Here is a 25,331-nt window from a genome sequence, read left to right on the forward strand (position 1 = left end):
TCATATCTGTTTATGATAGTTTTTTATTTGCAGTTTGAAAGTTTTATGCTAATTTGTGGCTTGCAGAAGCTATTAAATCATTCAAAAGTGATCTTAAATATTTTTTTATTCAATATGGTTTCTTCAAGCCAGAAATTAGCATTGATCGAAGGTTAAGCCAAAAAGAAACAATGTCTCCATACAATTCATCCTTTTAAAACATCAATCTCCATTGCTTGCTTCTTTTATTGTATTTATAGAAAGAAATGAAATGTATGGACACGTTGATCAATTTCCCAGTTAAAATACAGCAAGTCCTTGCTTAACATTGCAAATATACTTGTATGTTTCCTCGTCAATCGTTAAAATTGATTATATGACGTGGAAAATAAATACTGGAGATTGCAAATGCATTTCAATTATAAATAAGATATAATTTGGTTAACATTATTCTATCATTTAGCCTAACATTGCAGTTTCCAAGAACCTATCGGTGACACTAAGTGGAGACCTGCTGTATATATACATTTCCATGTCAATATAGCAGATATTTTTATGCTTTGGTTAACCCAATCTGTATTTAATATTAATTTTTTTGCTCAAATTTTTCATTAATGGTATGGCTTTTAATATCTAAGGAGGTTACGATTGAGCAGCCATTATGTAAATTTCCAGTCGTTATACCACATAAAAAATATTTATAAATTACATTTGGAGAAATCGTTGCTATTAAATTTTTGTGTATATAAAAACTGCATTTTCTTATAATTCAAAATTTAGTCTATTCGTATAGATAACAAATACAGCATTAATTAGATTGATTTAAAAATTTTAAGATTACATTTAAAATCAATCTTTATATTAAAACAGTTTTTAAAAAACTATATTTACCACTTATTAAAAATACAATATAAATTCAGAGATTACAGAACATTTTAATTACATTGATATATAATAAGTAAAAATGTGTATAAAATTAATTATAATCATCTATCACAATTAAAATAAATTTTTAAAGTCAACGAGTAAATATAATTATCTGTTAGATTCAGAATAAATACGTTATTATTTCAAAATGAAATTCATATTGTAACTATAGACATAAAAACTCATTGGTTTCTGGGTGATGACAAACAAATGTCCGATCTGTCACGGCTTCTTGTAAATTGTTCTGTGTATTGTCTAAAATTTTTTATCTACGTGTTCTAAAGTAATAAACTAAGTTGTCTTTTGATCTCATTCCACGTTTGATTATTCTAACCAAATCCTAAGAAATATCTAATAAAAAAATTAATGAAATAAGAGAAATTACATGTCATCATCCTATATGTAATGAATGCTTAATTATAAAATCATTCACACAGTAAATAAATACATGAAAAGGTTATTATTTCATTTTACAAAATGCTGATTTTATGTAAAATTTATCAGTGATGCAGAGTAAAGTTAAAAAGATTTATCTTAAATTTGAATGATAAATTATTAGATAAAATACCTTTAAGTTATCATTGTGATGTGAAATTTATATATTATTGTACAATTTTATAACATTGAAATCTTCTGATAAAATTTCATGTATTTGTAGCCATGGTGCTGTAAATTTTCCAAATATTTATTATACAACATGAGATGTAAACTTGAATATCCTAGAAACACAGCTTATTGTCATTCATTTGATAACATTTTGTATTCTATAGGTTTATAAATGGATGTTTGGTCCTATCACTTCAAAAGTTATACAAACTGACTGATATCCTATAGTATACAGGAACTACAATTCCTATGAAGACATTTCTTTGCTAGGCCAAAATTAATCATACAATGTATTGATATCAAGTTAAAAATAACAATTTTATATGCAATATTTTTATTTGTTAATGACGACCGAATGATCAAGAACAAGAAATATCAAACCAATTTTTAACTCTTGAAATTATATATAAGAAAACAAGCTTTAAACTTAACAAACAACTTAACATTATAAAGATACAGATAACAAAGTGCTTTTAGAAAAAAATTGACTCTAATATAAACAATGGATGATTCTAACATCAATACGAGAACAATTTCAAACTAACATAACAATTAACAATATTTAAGATTTCTATTGTCGCATTTATGTCGGACAAAAATAAAACTATAAAATACAAAATGAAATCGGTCGTCGTTTAAAACATTAATTTTGTATTTATACTCGATAATATAAATATCGAAAGTCGAGTTCAAGTTTATTTTGAGTTGTTCTTTCTGGAATTACAAAATTTGTCTAATTATTAAGTTACGTTAATTTAGAAATCCATTATCGAAAAATTACCAATTTACAATGCTTATATTTTGATAGAAATTCATTTTTTTTCTCAGATAATAGCGAGGTCGAGGCCGAAGTTTTCAACGCGAAAACCTGTACTTCGGACGTTCGGCGCTGCTTTCCCCGTAAGCCTAGAAGTTTGGCAATGGCCTTTGGAATGTCGAGCACGACTCCACCGACTTTCCAAACACCACTGTCAAACTTCTAGGATTACAGGAAAGCAAGGAAATGTTTTCGCATTGAAAACTTCGGCCTCAACCTCGCTAATATTTTCATTTCTATTATTAATTTTGAAATTGGTCTAGTCTATAATTATCAAGTGCAAGTCATAATTAATACCATTTTCCATTGATATACATATATAAAAGTACTTTTATGAAATTTATAAACATTTTAATCTTTTTACTGGATTTATGTATCTGTTTAATCTTTTCCAGTTAGACTAAATCGGTATGAAGTATTACCGTACATCTATTTTTCTATGTATATTAAAATACTCTTTCAATATAAGATAAACCTATAAAACTTTAATCTGCAACACTATAATGTTAGCAAGATTTATAATATCCGGTGACATGGCTTTAACTATTTGCGATATTTTAATATTAAGGTTGTTGTTATTTTTTTCATTAATATCATTAAAGCATTTCTTATTTATAATAATTTATATACTATTATCTACGTGCATTAAATCTTCAGACTTAACGTTTCCTAAATTCAGATGTTTTTCACAAATTTTATAGATCTAGACATTATTAAATATCTTTCGAAACCATCACAATGAACGGATACTAATGCGTTACAACAGAAATTCGATTATAAGAATAATTAGTTTTCTATTATATTTCAGAAACTCGTTAAATTATGAAATTTTATCTATTGGCACTGGTATTGCTCACTATTGATTAATATTTACAAGACACTTCTGATATTTTTATGATAATATTAGCTTGTTTTTTCCCCACGTAACTTAGTCTTTAAAATATTTCATAAGACTAATCATTTAACAACAATAGATTTAGATTATGATGATAAAAATAAGCTAAACATAGCATTCGTGATGTTACAATTTCTAAGTTTTAAACAGATCTAATAAAAAAAACGTAACACATTGAATTTTTATTTGCTACTTAGCGAGGTAAGTGAAATGGCTAGTTAGATTGCCGTTTCATAGATTATTTTTATATTTCAATTTATTACTGTTTGCTCTTGTAGCATTCCTACAAAATCTGTCGTAATCATTGCCGAACGAAACATACGTTTATAATATAGAATGCAATGTTATGTTAGAATTAGCGATGCCAATGAATATTGTTTAACAATAAAATGAAAATATGCATTAGCCTATAAACAGCCTTCCGAATACGTAAAACCACCCAGAAATTGCTTTATGTTTTGATATGACCGGCCACAGATTAAAGCTGAAAGCCATTCTCACATTTAAATTTGTATTTTAATGACTTTTTATTCAAATGAGACTAAATAAAACTATCTTATGAACTTTTAGTAATCGTGAAATTAAAGTTTTGATATTTAAAAATGGAAAATAAAACTTTTTGATACGAAGTTGCATATTTTGTAAAATTTTATGCAAAATTATTTGAAACAATTACAATGGCGCGCACCTGCTTTCCGCATTTATTACATCATTTTCAGAAATATGAAAAAAACGCCATTTAAATATTTTATCTAATAAAAAGTTATTTCAAATAGGTGAATAGATTACGTTTGTAACTTATTAGAGTTTTGTTAATGATCATTCGTGATAGAACTAACTGTTACAGTTTCTCTTGACCCAAGATAATTCACGAAAGAATTATGCAGATTACAAATACATTCGTTCATTCATCACTCCGGAATTAATAATTCGCACGTAACTATCGATCGGGGTAAACACTTTTGGACCTTAACGAATTACAATAGAATTTCTAATAAAATTGTTTTCGTTTTTCCACTAAACAGATAATAGGAAATAATATTCGCATTAAAAAAATCAATTTAATTAAGCAAATTAAAAATTTAGAATACTTGTAACATTGTTATGCATAGCCTATTTTTGTCATCACATTTTAAAATACAGCTATCAAATAATTAAGTATTCGTAATATTAAAATTATATAAAACAACCGGTTAATTTTTCTATTAATAATTTGTGTAGGAATCGGTAATTATAATAGTTTATAAATTAACTATATTTGAATTAATTTTTGGAATAGTAAAAACTATATTTATTAATTACGTTATCTAATAAAACCAAAGCCACAAACTTTCTGTAGATATTTAATTAGTTACAGTAGACCCCCCTATAACACCGTAGATAAGTTCCGTGTTATATGAATCCGTGTTGTACGAGTCACTTAAATACATGAGCCAATCACAGCCCATGTGCCGGGCTGTGATTGGCTCATGTATTTAAGTGACTCGTACAACACGGAATTCATATAACACGGAACTTATCTACGGTGTTATAGGGGGTCTACTGTATTAAATGTATTTATTTTCATGCTTACGTACAATATGCCCGTTTATTTTTTCTTCTTCTAGTATTAAACATTTATATATAATATTTATAGTCAATTTTGAATTGAACGTCAAATATTTACGTTTGAAAGTTTTATTGAATCTACACGTTTAAAGATATTACAAGTTCGATAAATGATCAAACTTTGGAAAAATTATTGTGGGTTTGGTTTTATGCATTTAATTTATATAAAATTTTACAAATAATTTAAAACTTGCTAGTAAATTATCTTTACTATACTGTGTATAAATTAATTTTTACTGTTATCCCCCCCAAAATATTTTAATCACCTGACAAAGAGTTTATAAAAATCAAAAGTGAAAATATTCTTAACAAAATTAATTTAAGATATATAAAATATATATATATATATATATATATAATTAATAAAGTAGTATAAAAAATGAATAGCTTATTAAAAATTTTAAGAGTGGTATTAAAAAATAGGAATGTTTTCAAAATATATTCATAGTAAAGAGGTTTTTGGTAATCACAAAATCAGTAATATGTAATCTGTCATTTGTAACATCCTAATAACTTCCATTTGATATTTACCTTCCGCATAATCCACTTAAATTTTATTTGATAACTGACTGGTTTTATAAAGATGAGAGAAATCAATTACGTGCATTCTTGGGGACGAAAGATCACGTTTTGTACAGTATCTGGACCAAATTTTTGAAGGGAAATTTTATAATTCTGAAATTTGAATGAAGACATTACAATATTGATTTTAAAAAATCACTTAGTTACACCTAAAGATTCAAAATAATGCTAGAAGAATTTAAAGTAGAATGTTTTCATAATGCCGTGTCGGCTACTTTAGGTTTCTCGCCGTCGGTTCCGGGTTGGATTTCTGTTAGAATAACGACTTCGTAAGGAGAGCAATCTTCTAAACAAAGTATGCAACAAATCCAACCGTAGAATCCTTTTTCCCAATCTTGTACTTCTCTTCTCCATTTATCAAAATGCCAAGATATTTGCACAAAAGCTGCATAAACTCCTAAACCTAAAGTAGATATTATAATAAGAAAAGGATAGAAGATAATAAGCAATGGACTGAGAAATATTTTGTGTGCTAGTGTTCTTTTTTCACTAAAATACACCAACATGTTATACCACGTCATGGTACCGACGTAAAACGAATAACAACCTGAGAGAACGAAAATGGCTGGAACTAAAATAAGAGAAAAAACGGTGATATGAGGTCCTTTTTGAAGGCCAAAAAAACAATCTGTCTCTTCTTCTTTCTGATGAGAGATTATACTATGTTCTAATTCATCTAATTCTTCCTTTGAAATGTGAACTTTCATGTCCATTGTTTGGCCTTTCTTCTTTCCTCTTTTTATAGTGCCGGTCATTGTCACGTAACTAAGTCCGTTTGGCCGCGAACCGTAAGGTCTCTTATTCAATGCAGACCTTTCCGTGGTAAGATCGTCACCTTGTCCTCCTTCGCTGATATGTATGCTATCGTCACTAGAACCAATATTTTGTTGTGCTTTCTCCTCATGTATAGGGGATACCTGGTCATTCTGAAAAGGTTTGTTACCATGTGGTGAAGGATGTTTTCTTGTATGGTGTGGAACAGAATGTGATGTATAATTATGTTCTGATAGACTGTCATTTGAATGGTGCAATCTTCTACTTACTTTATGATCCATTTTTGCATTTTGTGGATTTGGTGACGGAACAGGAGTTTCAATGGAAATGAAGATATTATCGTTACTCGATTTTAAAGACGATCTACTTCCCCTTTTACGAGGTGGTACAAATGCAAATGGCTTCTCAATCATTTCCATTTGTGATACAAATCAAAAGCACTATAAAAAGATTTAAGCAAAATTTATAATTATAATGTGACAAAAACTTTAAATAAATATAACAAATCCAATAAATTTATTGATTTATATAGTAAAAAGTTATCAATTGGAAAACAAAGAATAAAGTTGTTTTTATTCAGAAGCACATATATAATTTGCTACAAAATAAAATGTACGACATTAAAATTATAACAACTAAGAATTCATCAATTCACTCTTTTTAATATCAATCAGGGTCTCCATACAAGAGGATTTGGATATCCCTTTGTTTTAACAGCTGCAAAGGTCAGTTAGCCTGAAGATGCCCATTTAACATTGTCAAAAACATTCACTTTCTCATAATTTGTGTGTTGAAAATTGGTTTTGTTTGTCTTGTTTATGAAATAAATTTAACTGAATTGCTATACTTAATATTTAACATCATCATAAAAGTTTATTAACATCATAAAGATGTTGACATCTGAAACCTCTCAATCAAAATAGTTCAAAAATTGTAGCTCTCACCATTAAAACTGTTCTTTCTATTTATTTTCTTGCGTGTTTTTAATGTAATGTAATATTTAGATCAATCGTATATTCCTATTTTTCATTTCTATTATAATAATAATGAAATGATTTAGCATCAATCAGAACTAAATGTAATTCTAGAATATAAATGAAATGCAAAAACAAGAGATGTAAAATTCTCATATTAAAAGATGATACAAATGGATAAGAAATAATTAATACAGTAGAGTCCCATACAACGCGCAAATAAAGCAAGCAACAACCCTCGAATTTTATCAATCAGAGGTTTACATTTTTTTTCAACTTACAGGCCAAGGTTTAAACTTTCGTAAATTGCGTGATAATGCAGGTTTCGATAATGCAATTTCCTATGAGTAACGAATCCCCCGCGTTGTACGGGACTCTACCGTATAACCAAATCTCTCTGACGTTTTATTTTAATCAAAATAAACACTTTTCACTATTTTTGACTCAATCTTTAAACTAATTTATACAAATTCTATGGTATTTTATCTTGTTTTATTACACAAAATTTATCTACAAGGCAAAGGAAATTCTTTTAAATTTAACTTATATACAAATGAATGGAATTACGTTTATAATAAATGGCATTACAAATTAAGAAAAAATTATTAATATATATTCTAATTTTTTCAATTCACTTATTTTAAAGAGACCAACTTCTTTATTTTCATTAACAGAAACGTTTTTGGCTTCTATTGAGCCACCATTAGTTTCCAAAATAAATATTATGCTGTATTCATTCTTTGAGAAATTCTAAAAAACAAAAGTCGTAACTTGAGAAGCCAAAAAAGCTTTTATTAATGAAAATAAAGAAGTTGGTCTTTTTAAAATAAGTAAATTGAAGGAATTAGAATACAAAATGATACCAAAGTAAAGATAACAATATAAAAAGGGGTTTCTAATAATAATGCAACATAAGCTTTTTGGTATTTGATTGCCTGTTGTTCTCTTTTTTGATTGTACGTTCTTTGGAATTAAGTGCAAAATTGCTATGGAGAACTTATACAGGAACACTTTTCCTGTATAAGTTCTCCATAGCAATTTTATGCTTAATTCCAAAGAACAATTTTTTTTTTGACCAAATTTAATTGCAAAAAAATATTTTGAGCATTATTATTCAATTTTTCCACATTTATTCACAAAGTTTTAATATTTACCATTAGGTGGAAGCAATACATTAGGTTTTAAACTGGCATCTTTAAGTGAAGTTTGTTCAAAACTGAAAGCGTCAATTGAATTTCTTTTGACAAAACATGAGACTGTCACAAATATTCGTAGGGACTTAAAAATTGTCTAAAGCGATACAGCAGTGATTAAAAGCACCATCAGCCATTGGGCAAACTGATTACCTTAACCTTGTTCCAATAATGATAATCTGTTTGATCTCTTTTTCACTCAGGCTGGCCACTAACAGCTGTGATACCAGCAATAATGGAAAATACCAATATCTTTATTTGGAATGATCGGTGTGAATCACAACCAGAAAATTCATCATTCAACGCGACATGTCCACTAAGGGTAGTGTCAATGTAATTATTCACCTGTTACAGTATCTAAAGATGTATACAAAATGAATTCCTTAAAATTTAACTGACCAAAAAAAGAAAGTAAAAAGAAGCCATCAGTTCTGAGTTGCTTGTTATGAGTGCTACAGAGACTATGATGCAACTCCAAGGATTATCAATGTAATGAATCCATGTTTCGTTATCTGTTTCAATGTTGGATAAATAAACTCTCCTTGGAAGAAAAGTTCAAGATAGTACCTTCAACTGGCAAGATAACAGCATCAATTTTGGATTCTGAATGGATAATTCTAGTTATATATTGCCTCATGGTAAAACAAATCAACTTGGAAGCCTATGTGAATGCTCTGAAGTAGAAAACAATTCTGGTACAGTCCTGCGGAGTGTATTGTGATAGCATATAGATTTTTGTGTCTTGGTGGCATAAGAACATAGATTTGAATGGAGAATATGTGGAAAAATAGGTTACATATCCAAAGATTTAGAAAACAATGTCATATTTTTAAAAATATAATAAAACAAACTTTAAATTAAAAAACGTGTTGCATTATTTATTGGCTATCCCTCGTATCTGCAAAGATACATTCTCAATTCCATTTAATTTAAACAATATATCCAAGCAGTAACTCATCTTCATTTATAATCATTATCTTCTAGATGATTCACAATGACTCTCTTCTCAGCAGTTAGAAAATATTTTTTCTACAGGAAATTTTAAATTTCTTGTTGTTTAATTCCTAACTAATTAATTATTAGGAAGATGATAATTTAAAACATTATTTTACTTGCTTCAGGATGTACATATTTTCTTTTATTTCCAATTAGCTTTATTTCATTCATGTTATTTTTATTTTTTTGAATGAAATCTTAAACTATAGCATCATAAATAATAAAAAAAAAAGTAGAAGTCATTTCATCTGTTAATTATTTTCATCTATAAATAACATCCTGTATCATTTGAAACGAACAGAAAATTAAGGAAAAATTTAAGCTGCTTACATTTAATATCATTCAAGATTTAAAACTTTTATCATCTGTATTAAGAATATTTTTTAATATTTAAAAAATTCCAAAACAAAACTAATGTAATAAAAGTAAATTACACAAATAGCTAAAAGGGAGAATATGCTATGGTAGATTTTTCTACTGTTTTTGCATTCATAATTTTTAAATCCAAACTGCGAATTCTAAACATATGGGCACAGAAATAAATAATTCACAAATAGATAGTGATTTAAACTTATAGAAAGATTTGGATAAAGGTATAAAAAAAAGTATATATTGAATGAATAACTTTATTTGATATTGTTTGTAAGTTGTTTTTAGTTTACAAAGTTTAACATTTCTTGTATTGTTTTGGACATAATAAATTTTAATCTTGTGTTGAAATTCTGATTCGGCTGAATTGTAGAACAAAAAAAAAGGCTACACTGCAGAAAAAAATGTAGTGGAGCACTTCATTTAAACACAATTGTAATTCTTGAAATCTATGTTGGTTTGTCAGTGATAGAATAAAAATGATGGTATTATTCTCATTATTAATACAGTAGAGTCCTGAAAACTCGGCACTCGATAACCCGGCAGTCCGGATAACTCGGCCACGCTTCCACTCCTCTACCACGTGTCTGGCGCGGCACGCGCTCGGCCACTTGGTCTACCTGCAGCCTTTGCCAGGGTTAGTCGATTTCTTAACCCCGTTGCGTAACTCGACGTGAATGATTGTGAATTCATTAATTTTCATTTTCATGTAGTAAAGGCTCTATGCCTTCATAAGTACATATTTTCCCTTTGTTTAAGGGTATTTGGGCAGTTTATTCTCTGTTGTATTCTCGAGCAAACAATACATACAAGTACAGTACAGTATTTTCTGAGGAAACACTCGTACTTATTCTTTTTTAACTTCATTCTCGATAACCCGGCATTTTCACAAACTCGGCCACCCTTCGGTCCATGTTAGGCCGAGTTTACGGGACTCTACTGTAATGGCATTCCTAAGACAGAGAAAAGAATGATAGAGAAGAAATACCATCATTTGTAAGGAGTGCTTTTGTAATTTGTTAAGAATAAACTGCAATAAAATATTATAATTATGAAATATCAATAAGGTTTACAATCATCTAGCTAATATTGTCACTCACTATGGAGATTTTGTAGAGATTTATTAGGATTACAATATTTTATTTTAATTCATTCTTAAAAAATTGAAAGACACACTGTCGGATGATAGATTAATATAAATGTTTTTAATTTTGGATGATTGGCGACATGTTAATATTATTGACAATAAGACAATAACTCAACAGATTTTATTGATATTTTCTTTCCATGAAAAGAGAAAACATATTCAGAATTTCAATAATACGAAAAATAAGTCAAGCAATACGAATGTAATTTCTATATCATGCTATCTATACGAAGTGACTGGCTGACATCCAATACCGAATGAAAAAGTATAAAGCATGAGTTACAGGAAAAGCAAAAAAAAAAAAAAAATACAAGAAAAGATTATCTCGTTTCTTATGCTTGTTAAATAGAGTAATAGATAACTGTCTCTTTAAATACATTAATTTTGTCATACAATAAAATAACAATGTAAAAGTTTTAGATGTATAAATTTGTATTGAATTCTATCATCTTTAAAGTTGCTCAAATAAGGAGCCTTATAAGTTAATTTTATTTTATCTTCATGAAAAGATTAAGGAACAAATATTTAAGACATGCTTTATTTACAAAAAGTTCTATTTAAAAAAAACACAAGTTCTTCTTTAAATTACAGAGAATTTCTTTAGAGAAATCAAAAGAAATTCATTTCAGATTAAGTGATTTCAAAATCTAATATAAGAATATTCCAGATTTAATATTAATTTTAAAGTTTAAATTATTTTCTAAACTTATATTCTAAAAGTTAAATTTTGTTTTTTAATTTTTGTTTATTGTTTATTATATATTTTATTAATGCTAAAAATCTTGCATGTAAAAAAATATACAATAATAAAATGTTAAAAATAGTATAATCTCTCATTAATAACTCTTACATATAAATTTTGAAAAAAAAAAAAGAAAAACTGCCAATTTGTTAACAATAACAATATTCTAATCACAAATTATTTGAATTTTAGCATTCGTATTAAGTTTGTGTTTATTGCGATAATGGAATTAAATAAATACGACAACGTTTAATCTTAAAGAAAGTCGGTCGTTTACTTTTCCTATAGAAATGTAGTACAATGTAATCCAGAAAAATTTTACGCACTTATTACTAAATTTTGATTTTATAAAGATCAATTCGTACATAAATTAAATTTAAGCATTTCAAATGACATTTTCTTTTAAGAAATAAAAAATTTTTTTCTATGTAAATACAAAAATATCATTGGTATAAGCAAAAAGCTCTTGTATTCATTTCTATGAAAATTAATATTTTAATACACATTGAACAAAGATGCATTTATTCCATGTTTGCAATTAAATTCATAATGTTTCTCATATTTCGATGTAATTTTTAAAAAAGAATAATCAAGGATTATTTTTTAACAATGCGTATAAAAATTTGTATACTCTTTCGTACTTGTAAGGAACACGAAACTTGCTATGAAAATAATTTATAAATTGGTTTGTTTTTAAGATAAATTAGTTGGTATTATTATTAGTTGTTTAAGATTTATTACATGGTAGAATGATAAATATGTCTTTTTCATTATGATTATTTTTTTTAAAGTTTTGTTATAGTTTATGTTTGGCTGAAATAATATGGAAATATGAAGCAATTAATAAAGTTTGTACTTATTGTATTTACTCAAAAGTAAGATGCCATCAAATCTAAGATGAACCTTAATTTCTACATGTTCACTCATGGACTTTTTTAAATAGACAACTTGAAACAAATTTTTGTCAACAGAAATGTTCGGTATTTATTGCACGTAAGTTATATATTGTTATTTTCTGCGGTATCAAAATTAGAAATCTCTTCATTTACCTCGTTACCCTCTTATGAATCAACACCAATATTGTTTTAGTCAAGTTCCCGAGTATTAGTTTTAGTTGTTATATACACATAGTTTTAGTTTTAGTAAATAAAAACTATGCTACTCAACACTGGATTTGACGTTCACATGCAATCATAATCAACATCAGAAATTCAACATTTCTTGAAAGAGCAATGCACAACTTTTTCTGGAATTTTCATCCAAGTACTTACAATGTTGCTGTAATAGACTTAACAAGATTGAGCTAAGCCCACTTAACATTGTCGAAAACATTCACTTTCTCATAATTTGCGTGTTCAAAACTGGTTTTGTTTGCCTTGTTTATAAAACAAATCCATGACATAATATTCATAAGAAATCCAAAGTTATAAGATAAATTTAACTGAATGGCTATAATTAATATTTAAAACATAGTTTATTAACATCCTAAAGGTGTTGACGTCTGATATCTCTCAATCAAAATAGTTCAAAAATTGTAGCTCTCACCATTAAAATTGTTTTTTCTATTTATTTTCTCGCATGTTTTTAATGTAATATATATTTAGATCAATTGTATATTCCTATTTTTCATTTCTATTATAATAATAATGAAATGTGAAAACATGAGAGATGTAAAATTTTCATATTAAAAGATAACACAAATGGATAAGAAATAATTAATACAGTAGAGTCCCGTACAATGCACAAATAAAGCAAGCAACAACCCCCGAATTTTGTCAACCAGAGGTTTACGTTTTTTTTTTCAACTTATAGGCCAAGGTTTAAACTTTCGTAAATCACGTGATAATGCAGGTTTCGATAATGCAATTTCCTATAATGAGTAACGAATCCCCGTGTTGTATGAGACTCTACCGTATAACCAAATCTTCTAATCTGACGTTTTATTTTAATCAAAATAAACACTTTTCACTATTTTTGACTCAATCTTCAAACTAATTTATACAAATTCTATGGTATTTTATCTTGTTTTATTACACAAAATTTATCTACAAGGCAAAGGAAATTCTTTTAAATTGAACTTATATACAAATCAATGGAATTACGTTTATAATAAATGGCATTACAGATTAAGAAAAAATTATTAATATATATTCTAATTCTTTCAATTCACTTATTTTAAAGAGACCAACTTCTTTATTTTCATTAACAGAAACGTTTTTGGCTTCTATTGAGCCACCATTAGTTTCCAAAATAAATATTATGCTGTATTCGTTCTTTGAGAAATTCTAAAAAACAAAAGTCGTAACTTGAGAAGCCAAAAAAGTTTTTATTAATGAAAATAAAAGAAGTCGGTCTCTTTAAAATAAGTAAATTGAAGGAATTAGAATACAAAACGATACCAAAGTAAAGATAACAATATAAAAGGGGGTTTCTAATAATAATGCAACATAAGCTTTTTGGTATTTGATTGCCTGTTGTTCTCTTTTTTGATTGTACGTTATTTGGAATTAAGTGCAAAATTGCTATGGAGAACTTATACAGGAAAAGTGTTCCTGTATAAGTTCTCCATAGCAATTTTGTGCTTAATTCCAAAGAACAATTTTTTTTTTGACCAAATTTAATTGCAAAAAAATATTTTGAGCATTATTATTCAATTTTTCCACATTTATTCACAAAGTTTCAATATTTACCATTAGGTGGAAGCAATGCATTACGTTTTAAACTGGCATCTTTAAGTGAAGTTTGTTCTCTTAAATATTTTCTATTATATATATTGGTCTAGTAAATCATTAAAATAATGCTATAGAATTACTGACAAAGAAATAAGACATGTGGTACCTTAAGGTCACTAATTTTGATACATTACGTCGAATCTAAGATGCAGTGTATTTTCAGATATACTAAAAATCTAAAAAAAGTGCATCTTACATTCCAGTAAATACAGTAAATTTTATGTTATGTATAAAATGGTTTCAATTTTACCTATAAATACCACAAAACATATTGTTCGTGATTAATTTCATACTGTATAATAGTAAACAGCTAAATATCATTAAAAATTTTTTGTAACAACCATATGCTTGCTGAGAAATATTTATTTATATCATAAATGTTTTCAACCTAAATTCCATAGGTCGTCATCGGGTGTCATCTGACGACGACCTATTTGTGATTTGGCTACCTGAAAATGAAATTTGGATTTCTAATTTTTATAATATGATGTTAAGATTTAATCAATTCAAAGTCAAGTCTTTTAATTAATTTGTTTATAAAAAATTTTTAATGTATTTTTATGTTTTTAAATTTCTACTGATCAAATACATTAAAAAAATAAATAATTATGCTTACCTAAAAATTTATTTTGTTGTAATCCTTTCTTGGAAAGAGGAAATAAAAGCAATTAAGAATTTATGTTGTCCACTGCCTGAAAAGATATTACATTTACAAGATACTTTTAAAATGATTAAAAGTAAAATAAATAAAAATGCATAAAGTACTATTTTATTGAACAATTCAACAAAAACACTACAAATCAACAATACAGGATATTAGCTTCTAATAATGCTTATTATTTAAAACAATTCCAAGGCAAAAACTCAAATGACAAAGGCCAACAAGACAAAAGTCCAAAGACAGAACTGCAACACATAAAAGCACATGACAAAAGTCTATATGTAGGGTTCAAGGCTTTGTCAACTTGCACTTCATTTTAGCGGTACTATTATCATATATATTTGTTGATTATAGTTAAAAAATGCCCAAAATATATTGAAGATACAAAATGTCGTTATCATTCTGCTATTTACAATTATCAGTGACAATCCAAAAGCATCCTCTGGCAAAAATTCCATAATTTCCTAATTCACAACAATCATTGATTAAAATTACCATTGGCCCTTTTTTAATTTTTATCGACGATGGTTGTGAATTACGCCATTGTTACCAGAGGATATTTTTAACCATTTTACATTTTTTTACAGATAGCGTCAAGTAAAAGGTTGTTTCTGTAAGTAAAAATTGATTTTGGATTGTCACTGGTGATTGTAAACAATGGAATAATGAAGAAATTTTTTTATCTTTAATACATTTTTACATTTACTTGTTCTTATAAGCCTATTTACTAGTCAGCTGAAGAATAAACTATCGGCTAAAAAAGTTCTGCAAATATTTTTTAAGTCATTTCTTCAATGACAACAAAGTACCATGACCTATTGTACAGAGTTTGCTTAGATTTACACTTTAACATTTTTTAAAATTTAACCTCTGTCTCATCTTTAAAATTCATGTGGCATGCATCATATCATGGATATAGAACCACAAGTAATTAATTAAATTTTGCAATTTCTTTCCTTTTCATGTTCACATTTTTCTTTGGTGAAGTAATATCATCCACTATCTTCTTTTTTAGGCTGTTTTTTCATTAACAGATATTAACTACAGTAGACCCCCCCTATAACAGGGTAGATATGTTCCGTGTTATGTGAATCCGTGTTGTACGAGTTCCTTAAATATATGAGCCAATCACAGCTTGGCACGTGTGCAGTTTAGGGGCTACGGCTGTTTGAAAGGTTTTCTTCCATAAAATTAATCAATTCTAGAATAATTTGACTCAACATTTACAAATCACGTATAATTTTTTGGGAATAATCTATATAAATTATGCTATAAACAAAAAATTGTTGGATTACTTACCGAGTGTGCACCGTTCGATGACGCCACTGCTTAAGCTTATTTTCGCCGTGGAGCGGCTCATCAAACGGCGGGTGCGTGTTTCCTGATCAGCGAATTTTTCACAGAAAAATAACTTAACTTTGGAGACATCATTAATAAAAATATAATTTTTATGGCTGTTGAATAATACTATAAATGTCGTTTTCACAAGAACTGTATAAAAATTTATCAATATTTTTCCGTCTAAACTCTCCGTATATATGCGTGGCGCTGGACGGTGGCAAGTAGTTCGGCTGCTATTCCACTATTGGTCCAGATTCGACCAATCTTGTCGCAACACAAGTCGGCGACGACGTTTTACCGTATTATACGAGTCTCTTTTAGCATGTTATACGAAACCGATCGCAATTTTTTCGCCGTGTTATATGAACCTGTGTTATAGGGGGTCTACTGTATTTGTAACTATAAAACCAGAAGCACAAATTATTGTTTGAGAATGGTTCATTTTCTAGATTTCAGACAAACATTTGTCATTTCTGCAATGAACTGATACTTGGAAAATAATGGAATATGTGTACCTGTGTGCTTGCCAACTGACAAACAAGGTAAATATTCAGTTTTTTACAGATAGTGATTGTGTGGATGTGTCCTTAAATTAAACGCATTCTATTTAGGATGACAAGCAGATAAGTAAAGTTCCAAATGATTACAAAAAAATTTGCATTTTGGTTGTCTAATTTTCAAAACCCATTTTCTGAAAATTAGCCGCTTTCGGACCTATACCCACGATATTATCATTCTGAATTTTATTTTACACAAGTCTATTTGAGTTTATCTTTGCACTATATGCATTATATATAGCATTTAATACAGTTTGCTAAAATTTAAAATAAAATCAGATTTGAAAAAGCTCTGAAGTTTTTCACTTGATTCTACTTCCTTGCCATGTAAAATAAGTACTGGGAAAGTCTGGTAGAGAGATACAGAAGAAAACAATGCTGTTCTATCTGCACATTATATCTTGCAGTTCTCTTCTACTCTCTTCTACATACCGTATCTAAACTTGTTTTTGTCTTTACTTTTTAAATAAATAGTTATAAGTTAATAAGATTGAAGACAAAGTCTGCCCAAAAGGGACCACCATTTATTTTTTCTGTGTTCCAGAGAATATGCATTCTTGGTGACCGACCTTTCTTTGTAGGCTACTTGTTGCCAGAAGTTAAAAAAGTCCTTTTTTAGAAATTACATTTTTTAACTTCTGGCGACAAGTAGCCTACAAAGAAAGGTCGGTCACCAAGAATGCGTATTGTCTGGAACACAGAAAAAATAAATGGTGGTCCCTTTTGGGCAGACTTTGTCTTCAATTTTATTAAAAAAATAATCTCCGTCGGACGAAAATTTACAGAGTTATAAGTTAATTTTTATAATATTAATAACGATAAAGACATATTTTGTCTGATGAGGTTTGTATGCATGGACTTTTGTTATTTGAGTTCGTTTCCGACCAATATCTAAAGCATTTATTTATGTTATTTGTAATGATTATAGTAAAATGTTACCATAAAAAACAGTTTTATTATACAGTATATGATTAAAAAATGAAAAACTTAATGTAGACTTACCAGTTTTGGTACAGAATAGATGTATGCTTTGTATCCATATGTTTATATCATCTTTATCTTGTTATACTTCAAGTTGAATAATTTGACACCTAATCAAATAATTTATTTGATAAATAATAAAATTATCACACAACATATATAAAATATTATAATTATTTGCTTTTTGTCCTATATTTTAATTAATCTTCTTAAAAGCTATTTTCAACTTGCTATCAATTTTAAAGACTTATCAGACCACAGTTTTTAATTGGAGAGTTTACTGAGATTTTATTAAACCAATACGTACATTTTGTGCCAATTATTACCCTTCCTCATTGAAAACTGTGGTCTGACAAGTCCTTAAAAAATAGCTATCAAGAATATAAAAAATATTTCTGTCAAAAATAATGTAAAATTAAACTATAACAATCACTATGGAAATTCACACATGTCGGGAGTTAACGGCCTCACAACAGAGTCGACCTTTCTTTGGAGTCGAGTCGTCTGCCTTAATATGTAAAATTCTAAATCATTCCTCTGCATGAAAGGGACGAAGTTTGAAGAGACATTTAATGTATTGTCTTGTGAGAATTTTTAAAATAAATTTTCTGGTTAAACTTATTTGTCCCGGCAACCATTTTTTATCAAATGAAATTTAACCGAAAAATACAGTCGACTCTTGTTAATTCGAACTCTGAGGGACAACCTAAATAGTTTTAATTAAAAGGAGACCATTTCTGATACTACAAAACAAAAATAAAATGATTTTAACAACACATTAACACCACATAGCAAACAGAATAATGTTTAATGAATGGGAATACAAAACAAAAGTACAGTAGTTCATTCAATGGAATACAGAAAAAAAAATATTGGAAAGCTCAAAATATATCTGTATTTGAGAAGCAAGTGCCACAGAGCAACCATAAATTGTCCTAATCTTGTGCCAACTGAATTCTAGTGTTTTAAAATTTTAATTAAAATAATTTTTTTTAATTAATTAATTTTAACTTTGATCTTTAAATTTCAAAAGTGGGAAGATGATGTTAACCTGCTAATATGTGCTGTCGATTCCAATAAACAGGAGGGGACGGTACAATCAAGTTCAAATTAATCAGAGAATTTTGGATTGATTTAAATAGAAATCGGACAGAGACTAGCATCCTGTTCAAATTAAAAGAAAATTCAAGTTATCCAAGTTCAAATTAACAGCAGCGGCGCTAGCTGTTTGAGCGCCTGTGCACAATATCGATTAAGCTGCCCGTTTAACTATGACTACCTATGCTGAGCTTGCCAGCAATACCAATTTGCCACCCCCTGAATGTACCGCCCACGTGTGGTGCACACCTTGCACGCCCACTTACGGGGGCCTGCGAATTAACAAGAATCTTGTACTATAATTTTTATCATCTTGATAGTTTCATTTTCGAAAAAAATCTGTTTCAGAAGCACAAGCTACAAAATTTTTAAAATAAATACATGTATAAATTAATATTATACACAAAAATAACAATCACTATGAATTTTCACACTAACAATTTCTATTTTAGTTTTATAAGAAACTAAATGCACTTTTAACTGTGGTGATATTTGAATAATACAAACTTTTTTAGCCCAGATAATGAGCCATCCTCAGGCATGGACAATTGAAGGTGGAATGCTTTATGGAATTTGAAGGTGGAATGCAAAGAATAAAAGATGTATTCCGCAAACACACTGTTCCTGATGGCCCATTAACTGAACCAAAAATGTTAGTGTTATTCAAATATCACCACTATTAAAAGTACAATTAATTGAGCTGAGTAACCACAGTAGCTAGATCATCCTCACCCTATCATGTAATTTTCTTTTCAAATATTTATTTTATATTTGTATATGAACAAATATATTAATTCAAGTAAAGCACACTAAATTTCCATTGTATAATTAGACTCTCAGAACAATTAAAACATTATATTTATTAAATTTAATTATTTTTAAAATAAATCAATCACAATAAATAAATGAACAAAAATGAATTTAGCATTCAGTGCAACTTATTTGGTATTCTAATTTTCGTACAAATTTAAATTTTTAATGATATGCTTAATCATCTAACTTAATGTGTTAGATTGCTTATGGGGTAAAATTTCATATTGGTATTAACTTTATTATTTTGCATAAGCAAAATAATAAAGTTAATACCAAGTGTTAGTTTTCAATTTTATATATAATATGTTTTCTGATCATGGTATCTATCTACTATAAAAAGTGTTAACTGCCAAGTGTGTATTAGCGAGGTTGAGGCCAAAGTTTTAAATGCGAAAACGTGTACGTCAGACGTTTGGCGCCACTTTCCTATAAGCCTAGAAGTTTGACAATGGTGTTTGGAATGTCGAGCATGATTCCACTGACTTTCCAAACGCCATTGTCAAACTTCTAGGCTTACAGGAAAGCGGCGCCGAACGTCAGACATACACGTTTTCGCGTTTAAACTTCGGCCTCGACCTCGCTATTTTAGTTATGACATATTAACTTATCCTGAAATTGCATTTCTTTGGAAAATATCTGCACTTCCACTGAGTTATCCTCAGTTATTTTTAATCACTTTCTTGGTTCAGCAGAAGAGACTATGTTATATTTTATTTATGAGTGTATAGCTTTTTATTCTAGTAGATTTATTCATCTGTATGTAATATTTTTTGAATAAACATGATGTCTTTTCTTTAAAAAATTTTTGTATTTCTTTAGAGGAGATTCCTAAAGTGAAATCTTCAAAACTGCATGATAAATCTTATAGTTCACAGTCACTAAATTTTGATCTATACTCATTTATAAGACTCTAAAAAAACATTGTAATTTTTATAATTTTTCACTAAGACCAGATATACTCTTTTAGGAATCCATATACACTATACTGTTTTTTTTCCTTATCAAAACTTCAAATTATACTGTTTTCACTTCAATCACAAAATGCATTAAAAAATCATCACATCTGGTAATAAAACTGGAGTGATTGTAACACTATCTGGTATATGATTTGGTTTCTTATCTCAAAAAACAGCATGTTTGAAAATAGCTGCCATTGTTGTTGCAAAATAGATAAATATTTGAAGTGGTTCTCATTGCCAACAGATGGAATTATACATTATTTGTAGTATTTTGATTTATTTCGTCAGAATTAAGGCAAAATTGCAGCGAAAGTGTCAATATCGTTAGGAAAGTAGTTATTTCCACAGGGCAGCTTTTTAATTGGTATGCATAAGAAGTTTAATTCTTTATCTCTAATTTAAAGCTTCCAGGGTAGCAATAATAAATATAAAATCATAGTGGTATAATCTTACATTTACTGTTGTAGTGGCACCCCTTTAAGATTGATTAATTGTACCACATATTGTAGTATTCAGAAAATAAAATTCAATTGTTCTAGAACTGTTACTTGTCTCGGACCAATTGGTCGGCATCAACACTGTTTTCTGTCCCCACCTCTGTATATTCTTTTTGGTCACATTATTTATAAAATATTTATTTGATAAGAGGAAAAGTTTATTAACTATAGTTAACATTAACTTGTTACAAGCAGTTTGTAATAATTGTATATAAAAAGAGTTCAATACTAACAAATTTATTTTATTAAAACATGTTTTATCTAACAATTCCACAATAAAGTATGTATATTCAATTTGTTATGGTTTATTAGCTGGTAAGTATGAGATGACACTTTGAAAGACTAAAATGATACTGTAAAAAATTACATATTGTAGCAGTAAATGTAAAATTTTAAAACACATTTTACAATAACATTTTATAAACTAATTTTACAAGCTAATATCAAATATTTAGAAAAATTAATCAATCAATCTAAGCAAGAACAAATAAATATTTTTTCTGCCGAGTACATTACTGCAGAAAAATATTTTAATTTTATTTATGCTATAATTATTCTAAATTATCATTTATTTATGTAACCTAAATAATCAATGAAGACAATAATTATTATCATTATTATTTTCATTTACTATTCTCACTCTAAATACTATGATTCAAAACAAATTTATCATCATACAACAAAAAACTAGAAACAATTTTGATTATACAGTTATAAGAAACTGTCGATAAAAAACGAGCATATTTGATTTTTAATCAGACTACATTGTATTAATTAACAGAAAACACGTCTCGCTTTATCCTGAAAGATATCTAAACGAGGACCCGGCGGAACAGATGGAGCAAAGTTTCACACATCTCTAGATTTACCAGTAGACATTGTAATTATACAGATAACACTAGTGCAAAAAACTTTATAGGTTATGTTAATTAATGTACCGAACGAAGGATTATTTTCTTCAATAGTTTCTAAAGTTGCAACAACGATGCATATAGACAGGGCCTGCCCGAGAAATAGCGGGGCCCGGTGCAAGGTCGTCATACTGGGATCTTTTAATAAAAAAAATAACAGTTTTGAACAACAAAATGATATTTTAATGGTAAACATACCATCCGTTATATAGATTAGGAAAGTTAGTTAACTTAGCAAATGATAACAATAATGAAACAATGAATTTTTAAATTTTGCAAGAATTGGATCATGTGGATGGTGGGGCCTGGCGCGATCGCAACACCCGGCCCCGCACATAACATAATGCACAGGGCATGTGGTATATACCAGCATTTCTCAACCGGCAATCCGAAGTCCATTGCAGCGCGGGGGCTTTAGGAATCCGCAACCCAAAACGTCGAGAACCGCCGGCATACGCCACAGCATTGATCAAATCCTACTTAAAAATCATTTTAAATATTTACGTGCACATAAAGCAAATTCTAATATTTTTAAATGAATAAACACAGGCAAGTACACTAGATATCTCATTAAACAATACTAAAAATATAATCAATTCATATAAGCATTTCTTATAATATATTTTAATATACCTAAGATAATGGATAAAGAATTCTAACATCTGTTATGACAATTTTTCAAATGGCTATCATCATTTTAATTTCTTTTCACTGTAATGCTTAATACACTATTGAGATAAATCACGTGAAGGTAAATTTCCATTGATTTGTATGAATTCTGGCACAACACAAGACAAAACATGACATTGAAATACTATTTTCTCGCAGTTGTTTACTAAAACAATAGTAAAACACTACTGACAGTCGCGTGTACCTTTAAGCTATAACTCAATTAATAAGCATTTTAAAGTAATTAAGATCATTACGATAAAATAAGAATCTTACCAATTATCGTAATAAAACTTAATTTTCCACACCTTCCCATTTCAAACAGAATTCTGTCATTAAACATTACCAAACCATCTACAAAAACGTTATCAATTTTACATTTATTCTACAATTTCTCCATAATTCGAGCGCTATTTTAATTCTAATTAAAGCCGACAGAAATGCTTAATAGGCATTTATAATCCACGCCGGAAATAGACGGCACGTACACGTGTTTTATTTTATATTTGTCAATTTCTATTATTATCGTTATTTCGGTTAGTAACCAATTTTCTAATACTATTGTGTCATCTGGTGTCGGAAATTTTTAAAAATTAAATTATTTCGTTTTTTTTTTTACTCTTTTGCAATTTTTACTTTTATTTTTATTAAAAGTGCGAAATATATTTTGTTTAATTGTACGGTTATTTAATTTTAAATATATCAAATATATTAAAATTTATTAATTCGTACTGCCATCTATCGTTTAGATTATTTAACAAAACTATTTTTTATTACGAGATATTTATTATACGTGATTAAATATAATTTAGATATAATTATTTTTATTCTTTATATATATATATAATTATTATTTTTATAAAACTGTTTTTAATGATACGAGAAAAAAAAATAATAATTTCTATTCCGAAACACAGAGGGCAGCACTGATAAATTTTGAATATTATTTTATATGTGAATAAAAAAAATAAAATAAAATTCAAAAATTTTAATATACAATTTAATACGATTAATCATAAACAAATCTGGTTTAAATTATATAAATAAATACATATAATTAATATTAATATAATTCAGTTGCATCCGGTACAGTAATCATGTTTTTAACATATGACACATTGTAAACATCCACGTAAAATGAAATTATAATAATTTTAATAAAAACAAATATTTCAATTATGATCGATTAGTGGAACAGGTGAAATGTTATTGCAACATAGAAGATGTTAGCGGTTTCTCAGATAGAAATCTCGTAACAGTAAGTAAAGTGTTTAAAAAAAAATAGATAAGAAAATATCAGAACAGCATTTTGACGGAGGCGATCTCAAGGTTAACAACTTCTTTCTTAATTTAAGAAACCGCTATTGGCCTACTCCCTAAAGCAATACGCCTTTTTAAATCCTTCCTTTTTGCTAGGGTCTCTGTCCTCTTTTCAGGTGATGCATCCTATTCTAGTAACTTTTTACTTACTATTTTTCTCACTATTAATCGCTGTACAAATTTGTAATAGCTGTATTTAATTTTTCATATTAAAAAGGTTTTTCTTTTTCCTATTTTTGCTCATTACTAGAATAAATAAATTGTACGAGTTCGTCATTCGTTTATATAAAACGAAAGAAATTATTGGCTTAAATGACTTACGTTTGTGTTTTAAAACACGTATCTTTTTGTAAGTCATTTATATCAAATACAGTTCACATTTAGAACAAATGCGTTACAGATTTCTGCACCCACTTCGTCGCGAGAGAAGGATTTCCATTTGCTTTTTGGATTCTACGTAAAGTGTAGGTGGTAAGCGTGGAAGGAGACACACGAAAAAAGGTTCCTAAAGAAGAATAGAATACGTGGGTTGGTTCGGAAATAATTTTTAAAAATATAGAACTTTTACACGTTATTTGATTTTAGTAGAATTCGATAAACATAATGGACAAAATATAAAATTTACTTAATAAGTAATCTGAATATTAATAATAGAAATAAGTCTGTTATAAATTAAAATATTTAATGTTATCAGTATCATTAATAACAGTTGAATGATTTTTATACAGAACTTCAATAATAATAATAATAATAAACTTTTGATATAACGAGTAATTGAAGGAAGCAGTTCATGCGAACAATTTAAATTTGTATAATATGTAGTAAGACATTATTTGATTTTTATCAATATATAATAAATTTGCATTAAAATATAATCATATTATTGAAATTTAACTGTATTAAATCTAATAAGAAATATTTTAATATAGGCCTAAATTAACAATTTAGACTAAATATAAACTCATTATAAATTATCAGGAATGTTTAATCACAAATGAAATTCTTTATAACTAATAATAGACTAGTTACAAATGTATGCCATACAATTTATCTCGATAATATTTTAATAATAAGTCTTGTGACATTAATGATTTAATTGTTATTCGGCTTACATTTTTAAAACTTTAAATCAATAGAAAATAGCTTGATTAATAGCGACGTATTAGTCTTTTTTCCATTTTTA

General features: G+C 28.0%; 1 protein-coding gene and 1 long non-coding RNA gene across 3 annotated transcripts; both read right to left on the reverse strand.

Annotated features, from left to right (window-relative positions):
* Positions 1–5,405: 5,405 nt before the first annotated feature.
* Positions 5,406–14,974, reverse strand: LOC136989029 (transmembrane protein 169). 2 transcript variants are annotated; one of them, XM_067287075.1, is made up of 2 exons: positions 14,958–14,974; positions 5,406–6,628 (listed from the first exon to the last, which is right to left on the reverse strand). In XM_067287075.1, the coding sequence occupies exon 2, from the start codon at positions 6,605–6,607 to the stop codon at positions 5,609–5,611; it is 999 nt and encodes a 332-aa protein (XP_067143176.1). In that variant the 5' UTR covers positions 6,608–6,628; positions 14,958–14,974; the 3' UTR covers positions 5,406–5,608. The 2 variants fall into 2 exon arrangements, with proteins under 2 accessions (XP_067143176.1, XP_067143185.1); XM_067287084.1 differs by lacking the exon at positions 14,958–14,974 and adding an exon at positions 14,683–14,703.
* LOC136989058 (uncharacterized) lies at positions 14,963–23,367 on the reverse strand. Its single transcript, XR_010882853.1, has 3 exons — positions 23,105–23,367; positions 17,903–17,991; positions 14,963–15,033 (listed from the first exon to the last, which is right to left on the reverse strand). It is a non-coding gene; the product is annotated as an uncharacterized lncRNA (long non-coding RNA).
* Between the last annotated feature and the right edge of the window lie 1,964 nt (positions 23,368–25,331).

This window comes from Centruroides vittatus, unplaced genomic scaffold (genome assembly GCF_030686945.1).
Source record: "Centruroides vittatus isolate TY-2023 unplaced genomic scaffold, ASM3068694v2 contig_1276, whole genome shotgun sequence".
In the NCBI taxonomy this organism is placed as follows: domain Eukaryota; kingdom Metazoa; phylum Arthropoda; class Arachnida; order Scorpiones; family Buthidae; genus Centruroides; species Centruroides vittatus.

Bases quoted from the DNA above. Each gene is read 5' to 3' on its own strand.
- LOC136989029 (XM_067287075.1), bottom strand. From the start codon at position 6,607: ATGGAAATGATTGAGAAGCCATTTGCATTTGTACCACCTCGTAAAAGG.